At 43.8% G+C, this 27300-nt stretch overlaps 1 protein-coding gene across 1 annotated transcript in view; it reads left to right on the top strand.

Moving 5' to 3' along the window:
* USP8 (ubiquitin specific peptidase 8) overlaps positions 1–27300 on the top strand; it is a 488166-nt gene that overhangs the window by 267876 nt on the left and 192990 nt on the right. Inside the window, exon 9 of the mRNA XM_069222544.1 lies at positions 26180–26406. Within this exon, the coding sequence (XP_069078645.1) occupies positions 26180–26406 (227 nt within the window). The remainder of the gene's footprint in view (positions 1–26179; positions 26407–27300) is intronic.

Raw genomic sequence — 27300 nt, 5'->3', positions numbered from 1 at the left:
GGTGTAAAAAAAAACCTCTATCCTGGGCAATCACGGGTCCCAGTCTAATTTAGGGATTTAGCACTGTTGTGTTAAAGTGTCTTCCTTCTTTAAGCACCCTGACCCTTTGCAGGGGTATGACTTGTGCATGTATAGCACACTGGATTTTAAATGTAATCCTCGTTTCTACTGGAAGCCAATTGAAGGCATTTAACGTAGGTGTTGTGTTGTCATGCTTTTTAGGTCTAACTTTAGCCAAGCGATTTAAAAGTGTATATGAATTATGCTTACTGATAAGGGCTTTGAGCCAGGCCTCTTCATCCATTGATCTATCGTTTTCATTTACATTTTTGTTCCACCCACCTCAGCATAAAGCGCGTGGCACAGGGTCAACTCACTTTTGCTATTGAATTACCTTTCTGCGAGTAGCAAAATTCTGCTCTTTCACAATGTGCACCTAAACACAAAAGTGGGTCCCTTTGTCCAATTTGTCAAAAAACATTCATGGCCAACACAAACAGTGGGATAGCATGCTTGTTTTGGTTCTGAATTTAACAATGCTTTTTCTGCTTTGAGGGCCCGCAGTCCCACGAGCAAGAGACTTCGTATCCAATGTTTAGATGTGTTTTTTGTTTCTATTCACAGATTTGGTGTTTATCTCCACCACCTTTGACCAAACTGAAAATAACATATACTGCTATTAGTAGTACTTAATTTACATACTCCACAGATGGCAGGATTCAGTTAGCGATGCCAGGTCTCAAACTAGTGATTTCCTAGTGAGGCAAACATTGAATTGACTGAGCCATCCTGCTGCTCGCATTGTGTGTGTTCTCTCTGTCATATAAATAATGATTATACTATCTGTTTTCTCAGTGTCAATTTTGTTCTAAATCTACATATTTACTGTTCAAGAAACAACACACCAACTGTAGTGTCCTGCTCAACACATAATGAAGCAGCCCCTCCCATGAGGCTGCACTAATACCCACCCCGCACCCATTCATCACAGATATCATCAATCAGGTAACCCTGCCAATAACAGGGACGAGGTGCACATGCTCAAGGACAGTTGAGTAGATATAGAAGTAGTGTCTGTGTCGTCCTCTAATTTAGTATGCAGGCCTCGCTCCCCCGTCATAACTGGGACAAGAGCTGTGAGTTAGTAAAGCTGGGTGGGGAGGGAAGATACCCTATTCTACCTGGTGGCCATCAGTCAGTGATGCATGGAGGAGAGGAAACAGCACCACTAGCAACTCATCACAGGTAGAAATAAGAGGCAGAGTGTCGGGCACAAGGAGTGCCGCACCAAAATTATACTGTCTGATATCCCCACAGGCACAGCAGAGCCAAACAGATACAGCATCAAATGCACCAGGTCATTACCTGCAAGTAGTAACAACAGTGGGGACACTGTCAAAGAGAAGACAGCACTAGCGAAGCAGGGGGCAAAGTCTGCAAGGCAACCCCAGCCAAGAGCCGACAGCAGTGATCAGCCTCAGAGGAGCCCCAGGTTCGGTCTGACGAGCTGGAAGGAGAGGCTGCTACTGCACTGCGGCACCGCCAGGGAGTGGCTCCAGAGAGGAAATGGGCAGTAGCCTGTTTCCCCAGCTAGGTGAGCAGAAGATTAGAGGAACTGAGCAGGAGGGCGCCACACAACACCCAAGAAAGCAAGGAGACCCAACACCTGAAGATGGTGGCAGGACTAGAGAGACAGTCGACCTCTGAGAAGCCCTATTTGCCAGTCCTGATGAAAGTGCATACTGCCACACCAAGAGAACAACGGTAAAAGTTACTTGTGAGATTAAAAGATGAGAAGGAAGTCTGACCTGCTGATTCACTGTGGGAAATCCGATGTATGACAATGAAGGAAGGAAGATAGAGTGGCCAGGCCTGAAAGGCATTCTTAAGGAGACTCTAGCAGCTGACTGAGCGCTTCTGTCCACACAAATGAACTGCACACATGCATGCAAACAGGGTCTCTGACCACACTTCCCCGCACAACTGTCCAAGCACAGTCACCAGCGGCTCTGTAATCCGGAGCATCCAATTTAAATGATGCAGATGCCTCCACAAATAAAAATTTAAGCACCTGATCACCACCACCCCAGGATGGTGGCTACCCAAGAAGGAATTCCTGCCATCGTCAAAGCAAGTCAACACCACCTATAATACAGGTTCACCACATGACTCCCATCATATCAGGTCATGTCAAATCTGTCATCACTACCACTCCTAGAGCATCGAACAACCAGAGTGGAGTCCAGCATCATCATTATACCAACATGTAAGAAGCGCCAATGACACTTTGAAAAACTAGTCAACCAACTACTTGCTCGCCCCGCATGCATCGTGATGCTGGCAGTAACAGCACAGCTTGACCCCGATGTACCTACCCCTGAAACTGTACGAAAGACTAGACAGTGGCTCCTCAGCCGTCTTGCAGTGGCTCCGGTGAAGCACATGCACAGCCCCAGTGCAGGCCACTCACAGTCCCTTTGCAGCCAATCCAAGAGGGCTCCACAAGTGAGAAATGGACCTGACATTGGCCCACTAACAAATGCCAGGAGGTAGTTGAGCCTCAGAGCAGAGGCTGTCTTCCCAGCCACAACAAGACTGTCTTTAGTGAGTCAAGCTACACCACCGGTCAAGCTTTGTGATGGACTCCAACTATGCTACTGATGCACCCCACATCCATCTATCACAGGCATTACCACTCAAGTGACCTTGCAAATAAAATGGGCCGGGCCCACATGCTCATGGCCAGTTGAGCAAACATAGAAGCAGTGTCTGTGCCATCCTTCACTTTAGTGTGCGGGCCATCGGCCTCTGACCTTACAGCCACTTGTTAGTACTCCATGTTTTGTAAAACAATACAATTGATAATTTGAGTGTGTAGAGAGGTGGTAATTGAGTTAGATAACATTTGCATCTGAAACCTACTAGCTGAATTTAGTTTTAATAATGAGTAGCTTCATAACATAATGTTGATTTCATGACTTATTACTTGAATAATGTGGCAATTTTCATTGCTATAACTAAAGTTAAAAAATGTAGCTGTAAAATTAATACAGTTTGCAATCATTGTTTTAAGGGGTGTGACCCAGCGAATATTTACTAAATCACACAAAAACCTTAATAAGATTCAAAGCTGACCTTGTTTGATGGTTCCACTGAGGAAACAAAGCAAATGTAATGCTGCATGTTTCCATTTGGATCCATCACAGCATAGCATGGGAAGTGGGCTTAGCCCACTTCTGCCATCAGCTCTCAAGCACTGTGGGTGACAGTATTTTTCCTGATAACGTGCATGCTTCCATAAAAAGTGGGCTTCAATGGCCTATAAATTACTTTGCCAGAGGTTTTTTCCTTTCTATTCTTTATGCTTTATTTTTTTAGTCACCATTGTGTGTTTAAACTATGTCTTCAGGTTACACTAATTTAAAGTTAGAAGTAACTTTCTTTGCTCCAATAAGATTCATGTGTTCGATGGCATCTGTCGCTGTAGATACGCATGTTCTGCAATAGCTCGCCATCTGGTGTTGGGCCGGAGTGTTACAAGTTGTTTTTCTTCGAAGAAGTCTTTCGAGTCACGGGACCGAGTGACTCCTCCTTTTGTCTCCATTGCGCATGGGCGTCGACTCCATCCTCGATTGTTTTTTTTCCGCCATCGGGTTCGGACGTGTTCCTGTCGCTCCGAGTTTCGGAACAGAAAAAATAGTTAATTTCGGAAGATTTTCGTCGGTATTGTTGCGTTCGGGATCGGCGTACTTACATTCAACACCGCATCGAAGATCGAAGAGCTCCGGTGCCCTTCGGGGTAGTTTTTCGATCCTCCGTCGGGGCCTGGTCGGCCCGACCGCGTGCTGAGGAACGCCGATGGAACGGACCCCTTTCCGTTTCTGCCCCAAATGCCACAATAAATACCCCTACACAGACCAACACTTGGTCTGCAACCTGTGCCTGTCACCTGAGCACAGCGAAGACACCTGCGAGGCCTGTCGTGCGTTCCGGTCCCGAAAAACACTCCGAGACCGTCGAGCCAGAAGACTTCAAATGGCGTCCGCACCGACAGCCCGACGGGAGTTCGAGGAACAGGAAGAGGAAGGTACCTTCTCGATCCAAGACTCAGACTCCGAAGGATTCGACGATACACAAACCGTGAGTAAGACGTCGAAAACCACACAAAGAAACATTTACAAGGCCCAGGGGACGCCACTGCCACCAGGCCATGGCTCAACCCATAAAATCGGTGACCGACCGTCGGCACCGAAAAAGGCCCAAACGGTGCCGAGATCGTCCGACTCCGGTCGAGACACCGGCACGCAGCCTTCTCGGGACCGAGAAAGTGCTGGAGACAAGCCTCGACACCGAGATGCCGGTGTGGACACGGCTCGACGCCGAGACAGCGGCACCGAAACAGATCGACGCCGAGAGGTTTCGGCCCCGAAAAGGAAAAAAGTCACCTCGGAGCCGAAAAAACACGCAGACAAAGTTTCGATGCCGAAACAAACTGCAAGCGACCCAGCTTCAGGCTCTTATACAGAAGAGCACTCGCTAACCTCCCAAATGCAGAAGCATAGGTTTGAGGAAGAGCTACAAGCAACTGATGCGGACCATACGCAAAAGCGTATCTTCATTCAGCAGGGGACAGGGAAAATAAGCACCCTTCCCCCCATTAGGAGAAAGAGAAGGTTGGAGTTCCAGACGGAACAAGCACCACAACCAAAAGTGGTGAAAAGAGTTACACCACCACCCTCTCCTCCGCCCGTGATTAACGTTTCACCAGCACAAACGCCATCACACTCCCCAGCTCACACCACCATGAGCCAGGGTGACCAAGACCAGGACGCATGGGACCTATACGACGCCCCAGTGTCAGATAACAGCCCAGAGGCATACCCTACAAAACCATCTCCACCAGAAGACAGCACCGCGTACTCTCAGGTGGTGGCTAGAGCAGCACAATTTCACAACGTAAGCCTCCACTCAGAACAGGTCGAGGATGATTTCTTGTTCAACACACTCTCCTCCACCCACAGCTCCTACCAAAGCCTGCCTATGCTCCCTGGTATGCTCCGGCACGCAAAAGACATATTTAAGGACCCGGTCAAAAGTAGGGCAATCACACCAAGGGTGGAAAAAAAGTATAAGCCGCCTCCTACGGACCCGGCTTTCATCACAACACAGCTGCCACCAGACTCTGTTGTTGTAGGAGCAGCTAGAAAAAGGGCCAACTCTCACACATCTGGAGATGCACCACCCCCAGATAAAGAAAGCCGCAAGTTTGATGCAGCTGGTAAGAGAGTCGCAGCACAAGCTGCAAACCAGTGGCGCATCGCGAACTCCCAGGCACTACTTGCGCGCTATGACAGAGCCCACTGGGACGAGATGCAACATCTCATTGAACATCTGCCCAAAGACTTCCAAAATAGGGCAAAACAATTGGTTGAGGAGGGACAGGCCATCTCCAACAACCAGATCCGCTCCTCCATGGACGCTGCAGATACAGCTGCACGGACAATTAATACATCTATAACTATCAGAAGGCATGCATGGCTCCGAACGTCTGGATTTAAACCAGAGATTCAACAAGCAGTTCTCAATATGCCTTTTAATGAAAAAGAACTGTTCGGTCCAGAAGTGGACACAGCAATTGAGAAACTCAAAAAAGATACGGACACTGCCAAAGCCATGGGCGCACTCTACTCCCCGCAGAGCAGAGGGAATTACAGCTCATTCCGTAAAACGCCCTTTCGAGGGGGGTTTCGGGGTCAAAGCACACAAGCCAGCACCTCACAAGCCACACCGTCCAGTTACCAAGGACAGTATAGAGGAGGTTTTCGGGGACAATATAGAGGAGGGCAATTCCCTAGAAATAGAGGAAGATTCCAAAGCCCCAAAACCCCTACTACTAAACAGTGACTCACATGTCACTCACCCCCTCCACACAACACCAGTGGGGGGACGAATAGGTCATTATTACAGAGCATGGGAGAAAATCACTACAGACACTTGGGTTCTAGCAATTATCCAACATGGTTACTGCATAGAATTTCTACAGTTCCCTCCAAACATACCACCAAAAGCACAAAATTTAACAACACACCATTCCAATCTCCTAGAGATAGAAGTGCAGGCACTATTGCAAAAGAATGCAATCGAATTAGTGCCAAACACACAAATAAACACAGGAGTTTACTCACTGTACTTTCTGATACCAAAGAAGGACAAAACACTGAGACCAATCCTAGACCTCAGAGTAGTCAACACTTTCATCAAATCAGACCACTTCCACATGGTCACACTACAAGAAGTATTGCCATTGCTAAAGCTGCACGACTACATGGCAACTTTAGACCTCAAGGATGCTTATTTCCATATACCAATACACCCATCGCACAGGAAATACCTAAGGTTTGTATTCAAAGGAATACATTACCAATTCAAGGTACTGCCTTTCGGATTAACAACCGCACCAAGAGTCTTTACCAAATGTCTAGCGGTAGTCGCTGCACACATCAGAAGACAGCAAATACATGTCTTCCCATATCTAGACGACTGGCTAATCAAGGCCCATTCGTTAATAGAGTGCTCAAATCACACGAATCATATCATACAAACCCTCTTCAAACTAGGGTTCACCGTCAATTTCACAAAATCCAAAATTCTGCCACGCAAGGTACAACAATACCTGGGAGCCATAATAGACACATCAAAAGGAGTAGCCACTCCAAGTCCACAAAGAATTCAAAATTTCAACACCCTCATACAACGCATGTATCCAACACAAAAGATACAAGCAAAGATGGTATTACAACTCCTAGGCATGATGTCATCATGCATAGCCATTGTCCCAAACGCAAGACTGCACATGAGGCCCTTGCAACAATGCCTAGCATCACAGTGGTCTCAAGCACAGGGTCACCTTCTAGATCTGGTGTTAATAGACCGCCAAACTTACCTCTCGCTTCTGTGGTGGAACAACATAAATTTAAACAAGGGGCGGCCTTTCCAAGACCCAGTGCCACAATACGTAATAACAACAGATGCTTCCATGACAGGGTGGGGAGCACACCTCGATCAACACAGCATACAAGGACAATGGAACGTACATCAAACAAAACTGCATATCAATCACCTAGAACTTCTTGCAGTTTTTCAAGCACTAAAAGCTTTCCAACCAATAATAGTTCACAAATACATTCTCGTCAAAACAGACAACATGACAACAATGTATTATCTAAACAAGCAGGGAGGGACGCACTCCACGCAGTTAAGCCTGTTAGCACAAAAAATTTGGCATTGGGCAATTCACAACCAAATTCGCCTAATTGCACAGTTTATACCAGGGATACAAAATCAACTCGCAGACAATCTCTCTCGAGATCACCAACAGGTCCACGAATGGGAAATTCACCCACAAATACTGAACACTTATTTCAAACTCTGGGGAACACCTCAGATAGACTTGTTTGCGACAAGGGAGAACGCAAAATGCCAAAACTTCGCATCCAGATACCCACACAAACAATCCCAAGGCAATGCCCTATGGATGAACTGGTCAGGGATATTTGCTTACGCTTTTCCTCCTCTCCCTCTCCTTCCTTACCTGGTAAACAAACTCAGTCAAAGCAAACTCAAACTCATATTGATAGCACCAACTTGGGCAAGGCAACCCTGGTACACAACGCTGCTAGACCTATCAGTGGTACCCTGCATCAAATTGCCCAACAGGCCAGATCTGTTGACACAGCACAACCAAAAGATCAGACACCCAGATCCAGCATCGCTGAATCTAGCAATCTGGCTCCTGAAATCCTAGAATTCGGGCACTTACAACTTACCCAAGAATGTATGGAAGTCATAAAACAAGCAAGAAGGCCATCCACCAGGCACTGCTATGCAAGTAAATGGAAGAGGTTTGTTTGCTACTGCCATATTAATCAAATACAACCATTACACACAACTCCAGAACATGTAGTGGGTTACTTGCTTCACTTACAAAAATCTAACCTAGCTTTCTCTTCCATTAAGATTCACCTTGCAGCAATATCTGCATACCTGCAGACTACCTATTCAACTTCCCTATATAAAATACCAGTCATTAAAGCATTCATGGAGGGCCTTAGGAGAATTATACCACCAAGAACACTACCTGTTCCTTCATGGAACCTAAATGTTGTCCTAACTAGACTTATGGGTCCACCTTTTGAACCCATGCACTCCTGCGACATACAGTTCCTAACCTGGAAGGTGGCATTTCTCATCGCCATTACTTCCCTGAGAAGAGTAAGCGAGATTCAGGCGTTTACTATACAGGAACCTTTTATACAACTACACAAAAATAAAGTCGTCCTAAGGACCAATCCTAAATTTTTGCCAAAGGTTATTTCACCGTTCCATCTAAATCAAACAGTGGAACTTCCGGTGTTCTTTCCACAGCCAGATACCGTAGCCGAAAGGGCACTACATACATTAGATGTCAAAAGAGCATTAATGTATTACATTGACAGAACAAAGAACATCAGAAAGACTAAACAACTCTTTATTGCATTTCAAAAACCTCATGCAGGAAACCCAATTTCAAAACAAGGTATAGCCAGATGGATAGTTAAATGCATCCAAATCTGCTACCTTAAAGCTAAACGACAGCTGCCCATTACACCAAGGGCACACTCAACCAGAAAGAAAGGTGCTACCATGGCCTTTCTAGGAAACATCCCAATGCAAGAAATATGTAAGGCAGCCACATGGTCTACGCCTCACACATTCACCAAGCACTACTGTGTAGACGTGTTATCCGCACAACAAGCCACAGTAGGTCAAGCTGTATTAAGAACATTATTTCAGACTACTTCCACTCCTACAGGCTGATCCACCGCTTTTGGGGAAATAACTGCTTACTAGTCTATTGCAGAACATGCGTATCTACAGCGACAGATGCCATCGAACTGAAAATGTCACTTACCCAGTGTACATCTGTTCGTGGCATCAGTCGCAGTAGATTCGCATGTGCCCACCCGCCTCCCCGGGAGCCTGTAGCAGTTTGGAAGTTACCTTCAATTATTTATATATGTATCATCTCAACCTTAAATAAGTGCATACTTAGTCACTCCATTGCATGGGCACTATTACTACAATTCAACTCCTACCTCACCCTCTGCGGGGAAAAACAATCGAGGATGGAGTCGACGCCCATGCGCAATGGAGACAAAAGGAGGAGTCACTCGGTCCCGTGACTCGAAAGACTTCTTCGAAGAAAAACAACTTGTAACACTCCGGCCCAACACCAGATGGCGAGCTATTGCAGAACATGCGAATCTACTGCGACTGATGCCACGAACAGATGTACACTGGGTAAGTGACATTTTCATTTCCTCTGGTACGCATTAAAACTAAAATGAACTTCTACTAAGCATACCTGCTTGCAAATGCATTTACATATTTTTTTATTGCAGGCATATGGCCACCACGTATGGCAGCAGTTTTTTTTCTTTATTTTTGTGGCATATGTGAGTAAAGACTTATTTGTCTGGGTCCAACTGCGATGGCTTGGTGTGCAAAATAATGATGGACTGGAATGTGGCCAGAGTGATAATCAGTGGCTGAGATTAAGTTCATGTTTTTCCATTCATCATTATCTTGTGTACCTTCATGGGTATAGTCTGGTAAAAGCTGATGAGGTAAGGGTGGGTATAATTCTTTGCTATGGACTTCCCTATATTTGCAGTTTTTGACTCGACAATTGATTGCATACTCTTGTAATAGTTTGGGTTTTTATGTTGGGTTGCACAACAGATGTTATGTTTTCTAAAATGCTAAAGATGTCGTTATTCTGATTACTCAGTAAATTCATAAGATTAGAAGCACCTTTTAAGCCAATTTGAACTCGTCTATATATTTTGTACAATACCTTATTGTTCAGTGTCTTATTGGTGTTCTTGTGCCTAGCATTGAATTGTTTGTTGAGCAATTTGTCTTCCAAATTGACTTTGACCATTTTTAGAGGTGTGACTCTCTCCATGGTATTTAACTGATTATAGTAAAGGCCACATAGGATAATTTCAAAGCTTATCTCATCACACTATTTAATCCCATCAGTAGTGTGTGGAATTGAGGACTCTGATTTGTATGCCTTCATATTATGCCTGATGTGCCTGAAGACGAGGAATTTTATCCAGAGGACATTTGTTGTATTCCGTGTTGGATCACTGTGCATCACAGTTAGTTTTGCTCCTTTGATGTTGACCCTCAGGACTAACTCTACCCAATGACTTACTCTGTGTGCTTTGAGTATTTTACGAACACTGAGTGATGTTTTGTACCTTTTCTTCCTCTGGTTTAGTTCCATTTGTACTTCCCAGTTGCAACTTATAAATTCACATCTTCTATCATCAATATTTTCTGGGTCAGGATATGACAGGGTAGAGCTAGCTAGTGGAGGTCATCTCTTGGGGATCCATTGTGCTCCGAGGAATGGTAAATCAGAAGCAAGGTGGACTATAATCTGGGATTGATCATACATTGGGCAGGAGTACATTTGAAAGAGTAGTATGCTTGTGTCACAGCTGTTATCTCACCAGAGTGTATGATGACCACTGTGCACTGCCTTCTGCTCTTTCTCACCTGCTGGATAATTTTGTAATTTGGAACAATTATATAATTTAACACAGTAACGGAGCTTAGTAAGCCAGAATTCAGTGAGGCATGTCTTGGTGCAGGTTTCGAAAAATCATAAAAATATTACTAGACTTGCAGATCGAGTAGCTTAAATAATCTACTCAACATAACTGTAATGTACTTGACCAGGAAACGGGTCTCAAATTGTGTAACTCTAGGCAAATATTGTATTTTAGAGAGTTGCCTTTTTCTTCATTCTCACAGGTGAGTGCACCTTCAAATAACGTTTGCTCCATGTATAATAAATCTAGCCCACATATAGGTTATACATGATCGATAACTTGCCTCTTAGTTTACTAATAGCTTTGCCATCAGGGCAGGAGTGTTTCTCAGTTTATGTTTAAACATGATTAATAAGTATATTACTAAAGCATTATGTGGTAGCGCACTGTCATTTACAGACAGTAAATTTCCAAGAAATGCCCAAAAACCTTCCCAATAACTTGCAGCTTTACTGTTCAAACTATATAGTGTATTAACAATAACCTGTGAAAATTGGGTTTCAGAAAAAATACGTATTATTTGCACATCACCAGGTAAAGTGTTCTGACTTGTTTTCATCCTATAAAAATATTTTTTGTCATTACACAGGAGTACAAAAATGGTCTTTCACAGCTACTGACATATTTTGAAATGTATGTAAAGTGGACTTGGTTATATAAATGTTGTGTGTTAAGAAAAACCTCATAGCAACAGCCTTTCATTTGGCACAGGTCAGACAGTTCACCTTAAAAAAGTCCTGCAACTCTGCAGTCACAAGGGAAAGTGATTGCATTGCAAGAAGACAAACTGACTTTTGACCTCTGTCTCTGAACACAGAGCAAATGTGACAAGAATAAGATTTAAGGGCATCTTAATTGCTAATTCAGTTTCTGACTGAACAGAGCACCTGTTCTTTGTCAACTGGCCAGAAGGGGCAAGTAGGTTCTAAAAATAGCTCAACCTGATTAAATATGACTCGCCATTATAAATTATTCGAGACCTGTGGTGCAATATAGAATATGAGGTTCTTTATGATTAAATCATGGGTTTTGAGAAAGTGTTTCTAAAGTGATTGTATGTTATTTAACTCATTGGGCTCAGGAGTAGAGTTGGACTTGGTACCCAACGTCCAACCAGGTGAAATATTTCTTTCCATTTTGATTTTATAAGTGTTAAGAAGGAATAAATGAGGGACATAACAATGAAGTTGACCTGCTCTATCTATACTCCCCTGCTGGATTGGTCACTAATGAATTGTCACCAATGATAGGTTACTCTTTGTGTTCTGGTGGAGATGCCTGATAACTTAAGGAATCTGTTTGCATTATCTGATCAAAATTGCCATGTTCTGATCCAGATGACCTTTTAAATGATCATCCCATCACAGGCATACCTTGGCGGTCAAAAAGGTTAGAGTAGGTGGTGCACATAGCTATTGCTTGAAAGATATTGCCAGTAGACATGTCCAAATTTTGGCAGTAAGATGTTTTTACATTTGCTGCCTTTATCTCCAGTTTGCTGCCTTTATCTCCAGTTTGCTGCACTTCTAAGTATTTGTGTGCAGTTTTGCTTCCTTGGTTCCAAACACTACAACTTCTCATTCCTATCTCAAAATTATCTTCACCTTTTTGACAGGTAATCTGATTGTGAATTTTAAAATAGTAATGATGACCTGTTGTAGGAGGCTGGCCTGGCTTGTAGTGGGTACCAAGGGGTACTTACACCTTGCACCAGGTCCAGGTATCCCTTATTAGTGTAGAGGGGTGTCTAGCAGCTTAGGCTGATAGAAAAGGTAGCTTAGCAGAGCAGCTTAGGCTGAACTAGGAGATGAGTGAAGCTCCTACAGTACCACTAGTGTCACATGCACAATAGCATAAGAATACACAGATATACTATGCCAAAGTATCTCAGTGAGTACCCTCAGTATGAGGATAGCAAATATACACAAGATATATGTACACAATACCAAAATATGCAGTAATAGCAATAGAAAACAGTGCAAACAATGTATAGTCACAATAGAATGCAATGGGGGCACATAGGGATAGGGGCAACACAAACCATATACTCTAGAAGTGGAATGCGAACCACAAATGGACCCCAAACCTATGTGACCTTGTAGAGGGTCGCTGGGTCTGTAAGAAAACAGTGAGGGTTAGAAAAATAGCCCACCCCGAGACCCTGAAAAGTGGGTGCAAAGTGCACCTAAGTTCCCCAGAGAGCACAGAAGTCGTGATAGGGGAATTCTGCAAGGAAGACCAACACCAGCAATGCAACAACGATGGATTTCCTGACGAGAGTACCTGTGGAACAAGGGGACCAAGTCCAAAAGTCACAATCAAGTCGGGAGTGGGCAGATGCCCAGGAACTGCCAGCTGTGGGTGCAAAGAAGCTGCCACCGGATGGTAGAAGCTGTGGATTCTGCAAGAACGACAAGGGCTAGAAACTTCCCCTTTGGAGGATGGATGTCCCACCTCGTGAAGAGTCGTGCCGAGGTGTTTCCGTGCAGAAAGACCGCAAACAAGCCTTGCTAGCTGCAAGGGTCGCGGTTAGGGTTTTTGGATGCTGCTGTGGCCCAGGATGTCGCCAATTGCGTGAGGGGACAGAGGGGGCGCCCAGCAAGACAAGGAGCCCTCTCAGAAGCAAGCAGCACCCGCAGAAGTGCCGGAACAGGCACTACGAAGTGGAGTGAACCGGAGCTCACCCGAAGTCACAAAAGAGGGTCCCACGACGCCGGAGGACAACTCAGGAGGTCGTGCACTGCAGGTTAGAGTGCCGGGGACCCAGGCTTGGCTGTGCACAAAGGAAATCCTGGAAGAGTGCACAGGAGCCGGAGTAGCTGCAAAACACGCGGTTCCCAGCAATGCAGTCTAGCATGGGGAGGCAAGGACTTACCTCCACCAAACTTGGACTGAAGAGTCACTGGACTGTGGGAGTCACTTGGACAGAGTTGCTGAGTTCAAGGGACCTCGCTCGTCGTGCTGAGAGGAGACCCAGAGGACAGGTGATGCAGTTCTTTGGTGCCTGCGGTTTCAGGGGGAAGATTCCGTCGACCCACGGGAGATTTCTTCGGAGCTTCTAGTGCAGAGAGGAGGCAGACTACCCCCACAGCATGCACCACCAGGAAAACAGTCGAGAAGGTGGCAGGATCAGCGTTACAAGGTCGCAGTAGTCATCTTTGCTACTTTGTTGCAGTTTTGCAGGCTTCCAGCGCGGTCAGCAGTCGATTCCTTGGCAGAAGGTGAAGAGAGAGATGCAGAGGAACTCTGATGAGCTCTTGCATTCGTTATCTAAAGAATTCCCCAAAGCAGAGACCCTAAATAGCCAGAAAATGAGGTTTGGCTACTTAGGAGAGAGGATAGGCTAGCAACACCTGAAGGAGCCTATCAGAAGGAGTCTCTGACGTCACCTGCTGGCACTGGCCACTCAGAGCAGTCCAGTGTGCCAGCAGCACCTCTGTTTCCAAGATGGCAGCGGTCTGGAGCACACTGGAGGAGCTCTGGGCACCTCCCAGGGGAGGTCAGGGGAGTGGTCACTCCCCTTTCCTTTGTCCAGTTTCGCGCCAGAGCAGGGCTGGGGATCCCTGAACCGGTGTAGAGTGGCTTATGCAGAGATGGGCACCATCTGTGCCCATCAAAGCATTTCCAGAGGCTGGGGGAGGCTACTCCTCCCCAGCCCTGACACCTTTTTCCAAAGGGAGAGGGTGTAACACCCTCTCTCTGAGGAAGTCCTTTGTTCTGCCTTCCTGGGCCAAGCCTGGCTGGACCCTAGGAGGGCAGAAACCTGTCTGAGGGGTTGGCAGCAGCTGCAGTGAAACCCCGGGAAAGGTAGTTTGGCAGTACCCGGGTCTGAGCTAGAGACTCGGGGGATCATGGAATTGTCTCCCCAATGCCGAATGGCATTGGGGTGACAATTCCATGATCTTAGACATGTTACATGGCCATGTTCGGAGTTACCATTGTGACGCTATACATATGTTGTGACATATGTATAGTGTACACGTGTAATGGTGTCCCCGCACTCACAAAGTCCGGGGAATTTGCCCTGAACAATGTAGGAGCACCTTGGCTAGTGCCAGGGTGCACACACACTAAGTAACTTAGCACCCAACCTTTACCAGGTAAAGGTTAGACATATAGGTGACTTATAAGTTACTTAAGTGCAGTGGTAAATGGCTGTGAAATAACGTGGACGTTATTTCACTCAGGCTGCACTGGCTGGCCTGTGTAAGAATTGTCAGATCTCCCTATGGGTGGCACAAGAAATGCTGCAGCCCATAGGGATCTCCTGGAACCCCAATACCCTGGGTACCTCAGTACCATATACTAGGGAATTATAAGGGTGTTCCAGTATGCCAATGTAAATTAGTGAAATTGGTCGCTAGCCTGTTAGTGACAATTTGGAAAGAAAATGAGAGAGCATAACCACTGAGGTTCTGGATAGCAGAGCCTCAGTGAGACAGTTAGTCATAACACAGGTAACACATACAGGGCACACTTATGAGCACTGTGGCCCTGGATGGCAGGGTCCCAGTGACACACACAACTAAAACAACATATATACAGTGAAATATGGGGGTAACATGCCAGGCAAGATGGTACTTTCCTACACCTGGTGCATAGATAAAACCTATTTACATAGACAGCAACAAGACTATTACCATGGTGGACGCTTTCAGATCTACCAGTGTATTTAATTAAAGTGAGGATGGTGCAGCAAATAAGGTGCATTGAAACAGGTCCTTTAATGCTGAGCCATCAAGGGAGTATCCTCCACTGGTGAATATTCTTCCTCCCATTTAGCTAGAATTGTGTCCTTCCTTTCCATTGACTCCCTGATAAGCTAATAATAATGTTGCAGAATTTGTTTTCTAGAAAATGTAGTTATCTTAAGATAATACTCTGCAATATTTGCACTAGTTTCTACATTTTGCTTGAAAAAGAACATCTGTCCTCAAAGTAAAGAAAATAGTATTTCAACCCTATCATACTTTAAATATTGTAAGTGGGTTTTTTTCAAAATACTCAAGATACACAGAATTGTGATGCCTTTCTCAACATGATCTCCAACATCAGGTGGTAGAGGAAAAGGTTTACGTGGCCCAAGCTAGACGGGTGAGGGTACTTTTTGTCTAGTGACCAGACTTCTTGTCCACATTCAAGAGAGAAACTCCTAGATGATTAAAGTCCAGTGCTATAAAAACATAAAGTGGTTGCTTCTGTGCAGAATCCATATTCACCTAGACATCACCACGGTAGGGAGATAAGTCAGGGATCAATCTCTAGACCTGCCAGCTGAAACCGGATCTAGTGCTGTCCTTCAAGCTGTCTTTGGAGCAGTATCTGAATTTAAGGGATTTCAACCCTCTTTAGCATTCGGAGAACACGATTTTATTCCTCATGCCAGATTTTCAGAAATATCACAATGGGATGTCTTTAAGGAAGAGCTTTTTAAGAAGATGATGCAAAAGAAGCATTAAATGTCTGCTACTGCTCCCTACCACACTGCAAATCCTTGGCTAAGTCACAGCTGAGATTCAAGAGTTCACTGACTTTGAATAAATTTGCTGCACTAGTGGATAGGCTGATTGAGACTCCTTTGATAGATAGATATCAATAATGTTAAAGAGCTGGTATTGCTCCACTAAAGTAGATGACTAGAGGGTAAGCGTCTTTTTTATTCTTCTGTTGTTGAAAGTGTCAATTAGGGCTTTTACACCTAAATTATAAAAGAGTGACTACTGCTTTGATTAGGAAGGTCAGTATGGCATTCCATGCAAAACTGTTTAAGAAACTCAAAATAAAATTGAGTTTGAGGATAGTCAGGAGCAGGTCCCTATGATTGGTAGCTATACTTTTCTAAAACTCCCATGATCTGTGGAAAAGACTCACCTTCCCACGTTCACTTGTCTGCTGTGCACAGCACTGTGCTGTACGTATTCCAGGGCAAGAAAGGCTGGTGATGCACTTGGAAAATTGCTAGAGCTTGACTAATACCTCCTAGTCTTATACGGATACACTACGCATAGCCACATTAACACAAAAATCAGAAACTACATTTACCGTGAGGCCACAGAACTCTTAAGGTGTTTGGTAATGTCATGTCCATCTTGAAGGTATAAAGTATAATTTTCTAATTGGACCAACACAGCCTTGCTAGGCAGTCGAGATGCTTTGTTGCTTCCACCAGGACCTTCTTACCATTCATTTGCAAAAACCTTAGAGATTGTTTTTCCTTTTGATTGGGGTATTGGAAGTTGAAGCTGGGTATAGAGAAGTATTCCAACAAATTCAGTCATGTTTTGAAAACAAAGTAGAGTAGTTTAAAGTACTAGTACAGAAGTAATCTTGAATAAGTATAATCTTCGTTCCCAGTGCACATTTAGATTCTGGGTTACTCAAGGAAATTAAATAATCGTCAACACATTTGAGAAGTGTTGCTAAACAACCTGAACGTGTATCAGAACCAGAGTGTATTTTCACAAAACAAGACTTTCCAGAATGTCGGTGTTTCACCAATATCCCAGAGAGTTGAGGTGTAGAGATGTTCTGAAGAGGATCTACTATGACTCAAGGAGATGGCAGCTCGCACCAGAGGGTGATATCCAGTGTCTCTTTTTCCCTCATATCTCATTATCCAGCACTGCAGCTAATGATTGTTATTATTGTGCATGGTTGGCCGTTAATATGGAGAAGTGTGGCACAGTTCATCACTCCTGTTGGATCTAGAATTCCGATTACTGTGTTTTGTCGGATTTTTTTTTTTTTTTCATCTTAGGAGCAGTGGATCCTTTTTATGGTTCTGTTCATACTGTGCAGGATCTTTAGTGGTTCATGCTGCATGTCTAGTGGGAGGCACAGTATTTTCCCCAGTATTGCCGCAGAATAGATGTGAGGAAAAGGATGTTTGATGCTGTGCCCTTCATCTTAAAATAAATTAGCATGGCAGGTAATATTTGAAGGCAACGGAATAATTTGCAACAGCTGGTACAGAAACAAATTGTATGCAAGTTAGGTGTATGCAAGAGTTGGCGATTTGAATAATGAAAAGACATTCCGTTTAAAAAAAAAACTTTACTGGTAGTCTCATAACTGGGGCTTTCAGGTTTCTTATTTTACCTTGGAAAGTCTATAAGCTTTTTGAGCACAGGGTAGATAGCAGCACATGAGATATTTTACGAAAGGCCAGTTTTAGAGCTTTCAGCAGCTTCAGGACCCTGATTTTGCCAAAACAGTATAGGTTATGCCTTCTGGGCCTAAGCACAACAATTGTGCACGTGTCAACTGTTATTATAAACAGCAGTATACAAACTTTCTCGGATGGGGCAAAGAGAGTCTACAAATCAGCCAACAGCGGATAAGGGTTCCACTCCACCAAGCCAGCCTATTTTAGCAGTGGGGGGATGGATGTCAGAATTTATGTTGGGATAAGAGAGGCTAACTACAGGCCAGTAGGTAGCTTCCGAATTTTAGAAATGGGTACAGCCTTTCTTTCAAGACTGATGCTTAAGATTTCTCCCCTGAAAATACGGGGAACAAAACATTTATGGTGGTGTACATACCCCCTTTGTTTTAGCTGCCACACCTAGGTGGATATCCTGAGACAAATAAAGATGAGTACTCTTGGCTTCAGCATTGGAACGGACCACAGATAGGTACCTCCCACTGCTTCCATAAGGCTAGGCTCCTAGAAATGTGGAGAGTTAGGAATATGACGGAGGTGCCAGAGAAACTCTAGCACGATATGGACGGGAAGCCGTACCCCAAATCCCTCTTCTCCCCGAATCCGTCGTATTTTATAGTTATTAGTGTTTATTAAGTGATAATCTAATGCATGTCATATGTATTAGGATTGTCAATGTAATAATATAAACCCCTGCAATAATTAATATTATGAGAAGGAATGGAAAATACGGCCCTAAAATTGTTTATCATGCGTCACTAATAGATTAGTCTAAACTCCAAGTCATGTAATAACTCCTACATACCTGATGGTTTTCAGTTTTGGGACTCCCAGTTTTACACATCTCTCTGCCTTGCAATAAACAGAGCATCTCTGTGGAGCTGGTGGGCGCACCTCTCAATCAAAACCCGATGTGGAGCATTGAAAGACTTAGTATATGTTGAATCAGGCAATTAGAGGTTCAATTGCCAGAATGGGGTACTTGCTCACACCAAAAGTAAACCCGAGGCACCTAAAGGATATCCGAAGACTAATAGCTGCCTAGTTTGTGCCTGCCCTGCAGTAGGAGACACTGCCTGTAATCATATGGCTATTCCATCAGTTTAAGGCATTTTTGCTGTAGCTCGTTTTGAAATGGCAGGCTGTTGTTTCCAATCTCAGGCTTCTGATATTTGAGGTAACCTCAGTGCTTCGAGTTTCACCAGTTATTGCAATTGAGCTTAAGACTTAGAGGATGGGGGGATGGGAGGATGGGGTAGGCTTGGGGGGGAGGGATACAGGGGATGTGGTGGGAAGGGGCAGACATACCTGTATGTGGGCAATTTGCTTTTACATTTACCCTTCCAGGGAAGAGTGTGTACAAAACCATAACTATTTAACTATTTCACAGTGAAAATGTGCCTGTATGTTCTATGAAATAGATCTAACTCCAAAAAAAGGTTCAATTTTATAATTATTATTATTGGACCTTAGAGAATGCCTTCCGCAAGCAAAACGTCGGTAAGACCATAACCTAGAGATCTCTGTGATACAAAAAAAAAAACACTGCAACCGGTGTCCTTCCTGTTGTGGTTTGTGCCTGATGACCTAGTGATTGCTTACGTGTATTTAAGGTTATATTGGGCACGTTACTGCATGACTTCACACTGCTCTCATCCCAGCAAGTATATCATGATCTGAGGTAGTGGGCATGAAATAACAAGGGTTTTTGTACCAATTCAGGATGAGTTCACAATGTCTAACTTTTTTCACTCTGAACTTCCGTCTTAACCTACAGTTTTTGCTCTCTTCTTTTTAACATGATCTCATCCCTAATTACACTGTGCCGCCCTAAATGATGTGTGTGCTGCATACTACCCCTTTCTTCCCCTCTCAGTCTTGTTCTCTGTGCATTTCAGGTCACACCACCACTCCTAACTTTTGTTGGCTTGTCTTTGTGTCTGTGGGTCTATAGTGACCTGACCTACATCATTGCATGTGATGCTTCCTTGCTCTGCACCACTGCTTAAATGTAATGATCTTTGTCAGTAGCCTACCTGTGAGTGGAAGCTGCAAGCACAACAGATACTGCTATAAATTCAACAGACACAAAATCTCTGTGTTGACTTGTCTAGATTCAGGCAACGGACTATTAAAAGGGGCTAATAATTTTTATTATTGGAGTTTTCAGGTTTGAGTAGCGATGGATGAAGCCCTAAGGTGACTAGAAGGCACACTTTGAGAATCTTGCAATGAGATATTTTTAAGTGTGCAAGGAGAAAGAGTTTCATATACATCTATTGAAATTTAGGACAGTCAGGCAGAATTCGGGGGTGTTTATTCCAAAAATATGAAGCCAGAATGCACTGATGCTCATTGCATAGACCACTGTCTTGCACTCGCTAAAGAAGATTTGGGATGTAAGTGAAGTTAAGAACAGAATTAAAGGTCCAGTGATTTACGTTAGTTCTGTAGGGCATTTTCATTCAGCTGCCAATTTGCTAAGGAACAGCATAATACAAATAGCGCGTTTTGGTTTGGTAACTGTCTTGTGAGAAGAACCCATGTCAAAACACACACCACAAATTTTGAATATTTATAGATATGCATTGTGGATCTCACTGTAAGACGAAGTACTTGTTCTGTTTCTGCAGAAATGTACTGTTTTGAGTTGAAAGTGGGCTCTTGAGGCTCTTCTGAAAATAATCCATGAGCAGCATATATTTCACCATGCTTACGTGCCGGCAATATCACTTCCTTGTTTTGCACTTACACAGGCAGGATCCACAGCCATTGTATTTCTCTTAATATGTTTTTTTGGAACCATTTTTGTTTTTTCTTTTTTTTTTTTTGCGAGACATTTTCAGCCATGTTGCTGCCTGAGTCTCCTGCTTTTAAGCCGTGAAAGGCATTTCACTGACACATACCTTTCTTACAGAGACTTCTGACTGCAGAATCCTCACCTTTTGAATTATTTTCCAGTCGTCAGAGTGGATCTAGGAATTCTTCTGCAGTACCCCTGCACACTGGCATGTGGCCTTGGCTGCTTTGCATTGTCATTCTGCACCTTATGTGACTTGTGCAGGCCTACATAGGTGCCACCCATATGCACTAACATAAGTTCCTTTCTTTTTACGCCAACGGACGTGGATCCAGAGATACCCTTTGTCTCACCAAGACTCTATATTGTTAACTCAATTCGTGTGCAAGGGAATATGTCATCTCCTAAGTCGAAAGGGTTTAAACACTGTGGGGAATGTTACAAAAAATATGTCTGTGACTGACACATGTGGATAGCTTGTGGTGCCTGGGTTTGAATTACAGCTCTAAGGCCTGCAGTGATTATGCCTTGATGTTCCCCAAGACCATTTGAGATTGGGATGCTAAGATATACATGGCGAAGCACCACAAGACCTCACTTCAGGATTGGTTGAGCTCTAAAATTAGATCCCGGTACTGCTCCTGAGATCTGTAAAACGACTAAAAGCACTCTTATTCAGTGTAATGTACAAACAACGAATATAAGCTCCAAGAGGAGTTCCAAAATATTCTTCATTATTATTTCTTCACGTTCTGCTCCAGCCAAGCCAATACGTGTTTCATCTGGGTTATATCTCCCCTTGACTTTCTCAGGGCTTCTTAAGGCTGTCAATAATACATACAGAGATATCTGTTTTACCTCTTCCTTTTCTCTATTTTTAGTCCATGCAAATACATGTCTTTAAACCTGCTAAATAGTGCACGCATTTCACTTATATAGTACCAGGTGGAAATCAAAATAGAATAAAAGTACTATTAGTGATCTACACAAGTTGTAGTGAATACCCAATTATTTATCCCATTATACAAATATCAATCTCCGTGGTGACGTAACAAAGCTCTATGTGTTCCAAACATGCACACAAAAGTGAAGTCCCTCACCCATCCTATTGTGTGTCCATAATGTTAGTACTCCTAATAACTATTCTACTTATATACAACTATACCTGCTTGTTTAGATGTCACAAATTCCTTTTTCTCTGTAATCAGTTCCAACAAAACTTCCATACCTCCTGCTCCAAAATATTTCCTATACAATAGTAAATCATGTGGAATTGTTATTGAATTATTATCTCTAATAAAATTCTGATTCTGCCGTATATTATCTTTTCTTTTATTTGCTTACTTCCTTAATAATTACTTGTCTGAATATTATTATTGTTAAACCGGATGCTAACTTTTGAGCGTATCCTGCTAAGCGAATTAAAAATCCCTCAGTACGTATTCATTATAAATGCCCAATAATCTTTTGCAAAAAGCTCCAATTTATCGCTTAAAATTATTGTGAAACCCACCTCTGAATAAATGGACTCTGTATCTCCTAACACCGTGAGTACGTGTGAAGTGAGTCAAACTGAATACGAGTCTCCCCGCTGTTTAAATAACCTCTCCTTCCTAGTACTAAACAAAGAAAGAGGACTTCCTCATTCCATTCCCTGTAACTCCATCTAAATTCCTAGCCTGAGTCCGTTGTCTATTTACTAATCCCTGTTCATGAATATAGAAAGAGTACTAACTGGTTTGAAATAGAACCTTTTAAAGGTAGAATCGGAGGACCAATCAGCCACGTTTATAATATCTTCCAGGAGGGCACCCAGACTGAATACCTTTGAGGCCATTGCTGCATGAGTAAAATGTGCACCAAAGATCTTGAGATCCACACCAGCTTCCTGGATAACCCACCATACCGAACAGGAGGCTGTGGTTAGGGAAGACACTGCCTTATGTGGCTTCGTGGGGGTGATTAGGAGCTGTCTTTCTCCTGGAGGCCCAAAGTTCGTGGACATCTCCTCAAAGGCTTTAAGACACTGATCCACACACAGTTCAGGAAAATCCAGAAAGGCTGGTTATTATATGACCCTAGTATTGGATTTAGTACGCCTGCTAATAGTGAATGACACCCTAGGGGGTGAGAACACCCTTCCAGTAATGTCCAGGGCCCAAACATCTGAGATTTTCTGCATGAAACCACGCAGAGCTGCATACCCAACTTCGCCCAGAGTTCTTTCCTCAACAAAAGCGTACTAGGTTGCTGTGACAGGAAGTGATTAGGCACCTTATTGACATCCCAAAGTGCAAATAGCATGGTTCCAGAGGAATCAACAACTGGATGCCATGTAAAAGATGGCACACAAAAGGGTGTTCCCCTGCCAGGGACCCTTCCACAGGAATATGCCCCGCCGAGATGTAATATCCTTCTGTGCTGGACTCGCTAGGAAATTCAGGACTCAAATGATGTGTGCGCCCAACGGATCACAACCCTGTTGCACACACTAACAGCACCATCCCGTCCAAGCTGACCTGTATCACTTAATGGTTCCACTGGATCATGCCTTTGACAAGAGGTCCTCAGTCTGTGCCAAATGTCCCAAGAGTGACCATCGACTCCAGTGATCCACCATGCCATCAGGCGGAGGAACCCTTCCAGGACCATCTGATGCATGATCCAATCTGGGTTGAGAACAAGTCGGAAATAGAGGGAGACAGATTGGAAAATCCCAAGAGATTTCCAGAGGAACTGGAAACCAAAGTTGAGAGTTCCAAGTCAGGGTGACCAAAATGATCTCTCCCCGTTTTCCCCTGATCTGGGCCAATGCCCTCATAATCATTGAGATTTTTGTGGCTCCCAGTCGTGCAGACATTTGTGGCCACAGCCAGAGGATCCGGTCTCCAACTGAAGAACCTGAGAAGTTGGTGATCCAGCTTGGAGGCTTAGAGGTCCACTGAGAAAGGACCCCACTGATTCTGAAGAACGGCAAAGGCCTCAGGATGGAGTTTCCGAAGGCTGGAATCCCAAAAGTGACAGGATTGCCTGTCCGCCACCCGGTTCTCCTGACCGGAAAGATACTCTGCTGTGACAGATAACTGATGGTCCAGGCACAAGTGCTAGAAGTGATGGCCAGATCAGAGAGAACATTGGAGCGAGGCTCCCCAGATTATAGATCTACCTCACTGCCAAAATGTTATCTATTTTGAGGGGAAAACAAGATTGGATCTTGTTTTTGGACCAACATTGGACCGCAAGGGACTTGGCCAGGAGTTCCTAACAGTTCATGTGTAATTTCTGCTCTTGAGACCACAACCATCCTGTGGAGAAATCTCCACACAAAGCACCCAAGTCTGACCTGCTGGCATCAGAGTCTTCAACTCTTCAACGAGGTCTGGGGCAAAGCCAAAGATCATTCTCCTGTTCCAAGCTTCCATGTGGGAAAACCACCAGTGACTCTCCTCACATGTGTCATTTGAAAGGATGACCGATTGGGAGTAAGTGAGCCCTCTTCTAAGGTGTGTCGCCTTTAATCCCTAAAGAGCCTGATAGTGCAGGGTTCCCGGCAAAGTGGCCTGGATGGAGGACAATAAGAGGCCAGCTAGGCAAGGAATCTTTTGTAGAGAGACTCTTTGTCCGGTCAGCGTTCTCTAAAGTTTGTTACAAATCTTGGCCACCTTCTGAGATGGAAGGCTCAATGTGGCCTCGGTGGAGTCTGTGACGAACCCCAGAAAAATTGCTCTCCGAGATGGCACCAGTAGGGACTTCTGCTCATTTATCACAAAAATGAATTATGAGACGGACCCCATGCGCCCGTAGGTTCTCCACGACTGGTCTGATCACCATTGTGAAGCAGAGCAAAGGAAATGCCAAAGGAGAGGGAAAATCAGTATGCCCAAGTAAGCATCCTTCTAGGTAAGGCAGGCCATTCATTCCGCAGGGCGTAATACGTCTCAAAGGAGGTGGATGCCCTCTATTTTGAAGTGATGGTACACCAGCCAGTTGTTGAATTCGCACAAATGTATTACTAATGTCTGACCCTCATCGTTCTTGCCTACTAGAAAGAGGTTGCTTATGAAGCCCTGAGGATGAGAGGTGGTAAGGTATATGGTACCTTTTGCCAGGACTGGGCCACTTCAACGTCCACCAAACCTTCTTCTTGTTGTGAGAACTGGAGGAGTCCGGTGGATGCCACTTGTCTCAGTGAACTGCAAAACACTATTTGAAACCCCTGAACTGTCTGTAGGACCCATGCATCGCTCGTGATTGACTTCCAGAAATGGAAAAATGGAAAACAGAAATGGAAAACGCTGCTATTTGGGGACCATAGCCTCCTTCACCGCCCGATATAGAGAGTTATCCACCACCTCAAATAATTAATCATCCCATTGGAGGAAAGTCAAGGGATCACTGTTCCTCAGAGTGTCTCCCTCAGTGTCCATAGCACTGACCAAGGGGAATCAAGCAAAGACAGGCAGGGCCAGTGAGCTTGCTGTGGGACTACGCCTGTGACCAGTGCTAAGAGATTGCGTTTTAAATGTAGGGACAGTCAATTTGGTGCTATGAGAAAGTGCTTCAAATGTGAGGGCAGCATGGGGTGCTGCAAATTAGGTGTTTGGGGGCCCGAAAATTATGTGTGGGCAGTCACACCTTTGGAGGGGTCTGAGCACCGGGGCACCACCCCTCTGGTGCGTTAAATTAAGAATGGGGGTGAAATAAGCCTCCCTGGGAGAGTGTCCCCTAAGGCTCTCACAGCCTAACACCAGGTAATACAGACCCCAGGGGGATGTTACTGTCAAGCTTATACTTCCGACCCTATGATCAAAGGGGGTCGCAAGTCTCCAATTCTCAGGCTTGTATAGCCTATACAGACCCCACAAACAAGGGGTGTCACTCTTCAGAGGCAGCAGAGGCTCAGGCAAGCGGCGTGTGAACAGGATTTTCTAAATCGGACTCCGCAACCATAGAGTAACGTGCTCACAGCCCCATGTGGTGGAGGGAGAAATGTCAGCCTGTTGTGTAGGAGTCCAAAAGCGGTCCTGCAGCCTGCTAATCACGAATACTCAATGTCAAACAGTCCTCGGTGCCAGTTACAAAACACTCTGCACAGCGCAAATTTGCGAGAGGAAAAAACTGTGAACTTATCTGGGCTATGAACAGTGTAGAATGAGTGACCAAGGGCAGAGGCAAAGGACTATGGAAGCAGAAGCTGCCATCTGATTGGACATTCATGGACTACTCATTACATTGTCTGTTGTTTGTTCTTATCAATTCCCAGTGTTTCATGGGAAATGTGGTTTCTTATTTAATGCAATGAAGTGGTTGAAGTTAATAAAGTGAAGAAAGTGTAGAGGATTATCCGTGCCTCCGGTCCTGACATAGAATCTACAGCTAGATATAGCCTCTGCCAGATAACCGAAGGTAAGTAACATGTTTATCATCATACTATCTATGAGAAACAACTGGGATGTTAAAAATAAATGTTATTTGTATGCATTTAACTTATTAAACAATTTAAGAATCTGTAAGACATTTTTGCTGTTAAACTCTCCTTTCTGTGAATTTTAGTGGATTTCAGTTACCCTTCGCTGGATGAACCACCAATTCTTCCAGTTGTATCCCAGGATCAACCGATTCATGTGGAAGCGCATAAATCTCAAGAAGTAATGATAAAAGTGGATGAAACAGTAAACTTGCCACATATACCACCTCAAAGTATACCAGTGGCTGCAGTTGCTGCCCCTGACAGTCCGGCTGAAGTTCAGCAGAATTACTCTGTTAAAGTCATTCCACAGGTATGTTTTACAATTTTTTTCAACTTTTGTCACATTAATATTAGCCTGAATCACCTCTCACCTGATCTTCAATCTTTTTTTTCTGGTTAAGTTTTGATTATAGTTGATTACTTTGTGTTTTCTAAAGGTATGTTTTTGTGAGTGCCCTACAGTACTGTTCATAAAATGTCTTTCAAAACAAATGTTCTTATTGTGATAGCAACATTAAATTTAAAGTTTTCAAATAGGTAGTCTGTCAGTATCATTCACTAATTTGATGACAAGGAAATATAATTATTTTTTTATTTGAATAGATTTCTTAAGGATGTTAGGGATAATGTCAGCAAATTAAAGTCAGATAGAATTCACATTGATGTTGTTGATGGCAGTATGGACTTTCCTTCCCACCAATTTCAATTGTAAATATTAAAATGGAGAATTAATAGGAAAAGCAACATATAAAAAGTCACTTGTGGCCATTCATTGTTTTACAGATTCTTAAAAAAAGATTGGAATTCATGAATATTGGTATGCAGGGGAAGTGAGTGTTTGCATTTTGACATGCTACATTCTATTACGATATTCCAATGGGGTATAGCTGATCGTTCTGAATATTGAAGGTTCAGTTGCTCCTGCCATGACCATATGTTATTCTAAAATCATTTGATAGATCCGATAGAGTGAAATGAGCATTTAGGTAATCAATTATGAGCTAATATAGCTGAGCTAACATAGAAGACCGCACTAGTCACTTTGGAAATTCCACTTGACTATTTAAAAACTTGGAAATATAGCCACTTGAAGATTGCACTAGAAAGACTAATTTCCACCATTAGTTTTAAATCGGAGGAATTGCATTGCACTGCTTTGAAAGGTTCCAACAAAATATTGACTACCAGCCATAGTAGGGAAGAT

This window comes from Pleurodeles waltl, chromosome 3_1, assembly GCF_031143425.1.
Source record: "Pleurodeles waltl isolate 20211129_DDA chromosome 3_1, aPleWal1.hap1.20221129, whole genome shotgun sequence".
NCBI lineage: Eukaryota > Metazoa > Chordata > Amphibia > Caudata > Salamandridae > Pleurodeles > Pleurodeles waltl.
Note: the sequence above shows the minus strand (reverse complement) of the source record. Positions and strands in the feature narration are given on the sequence as shown.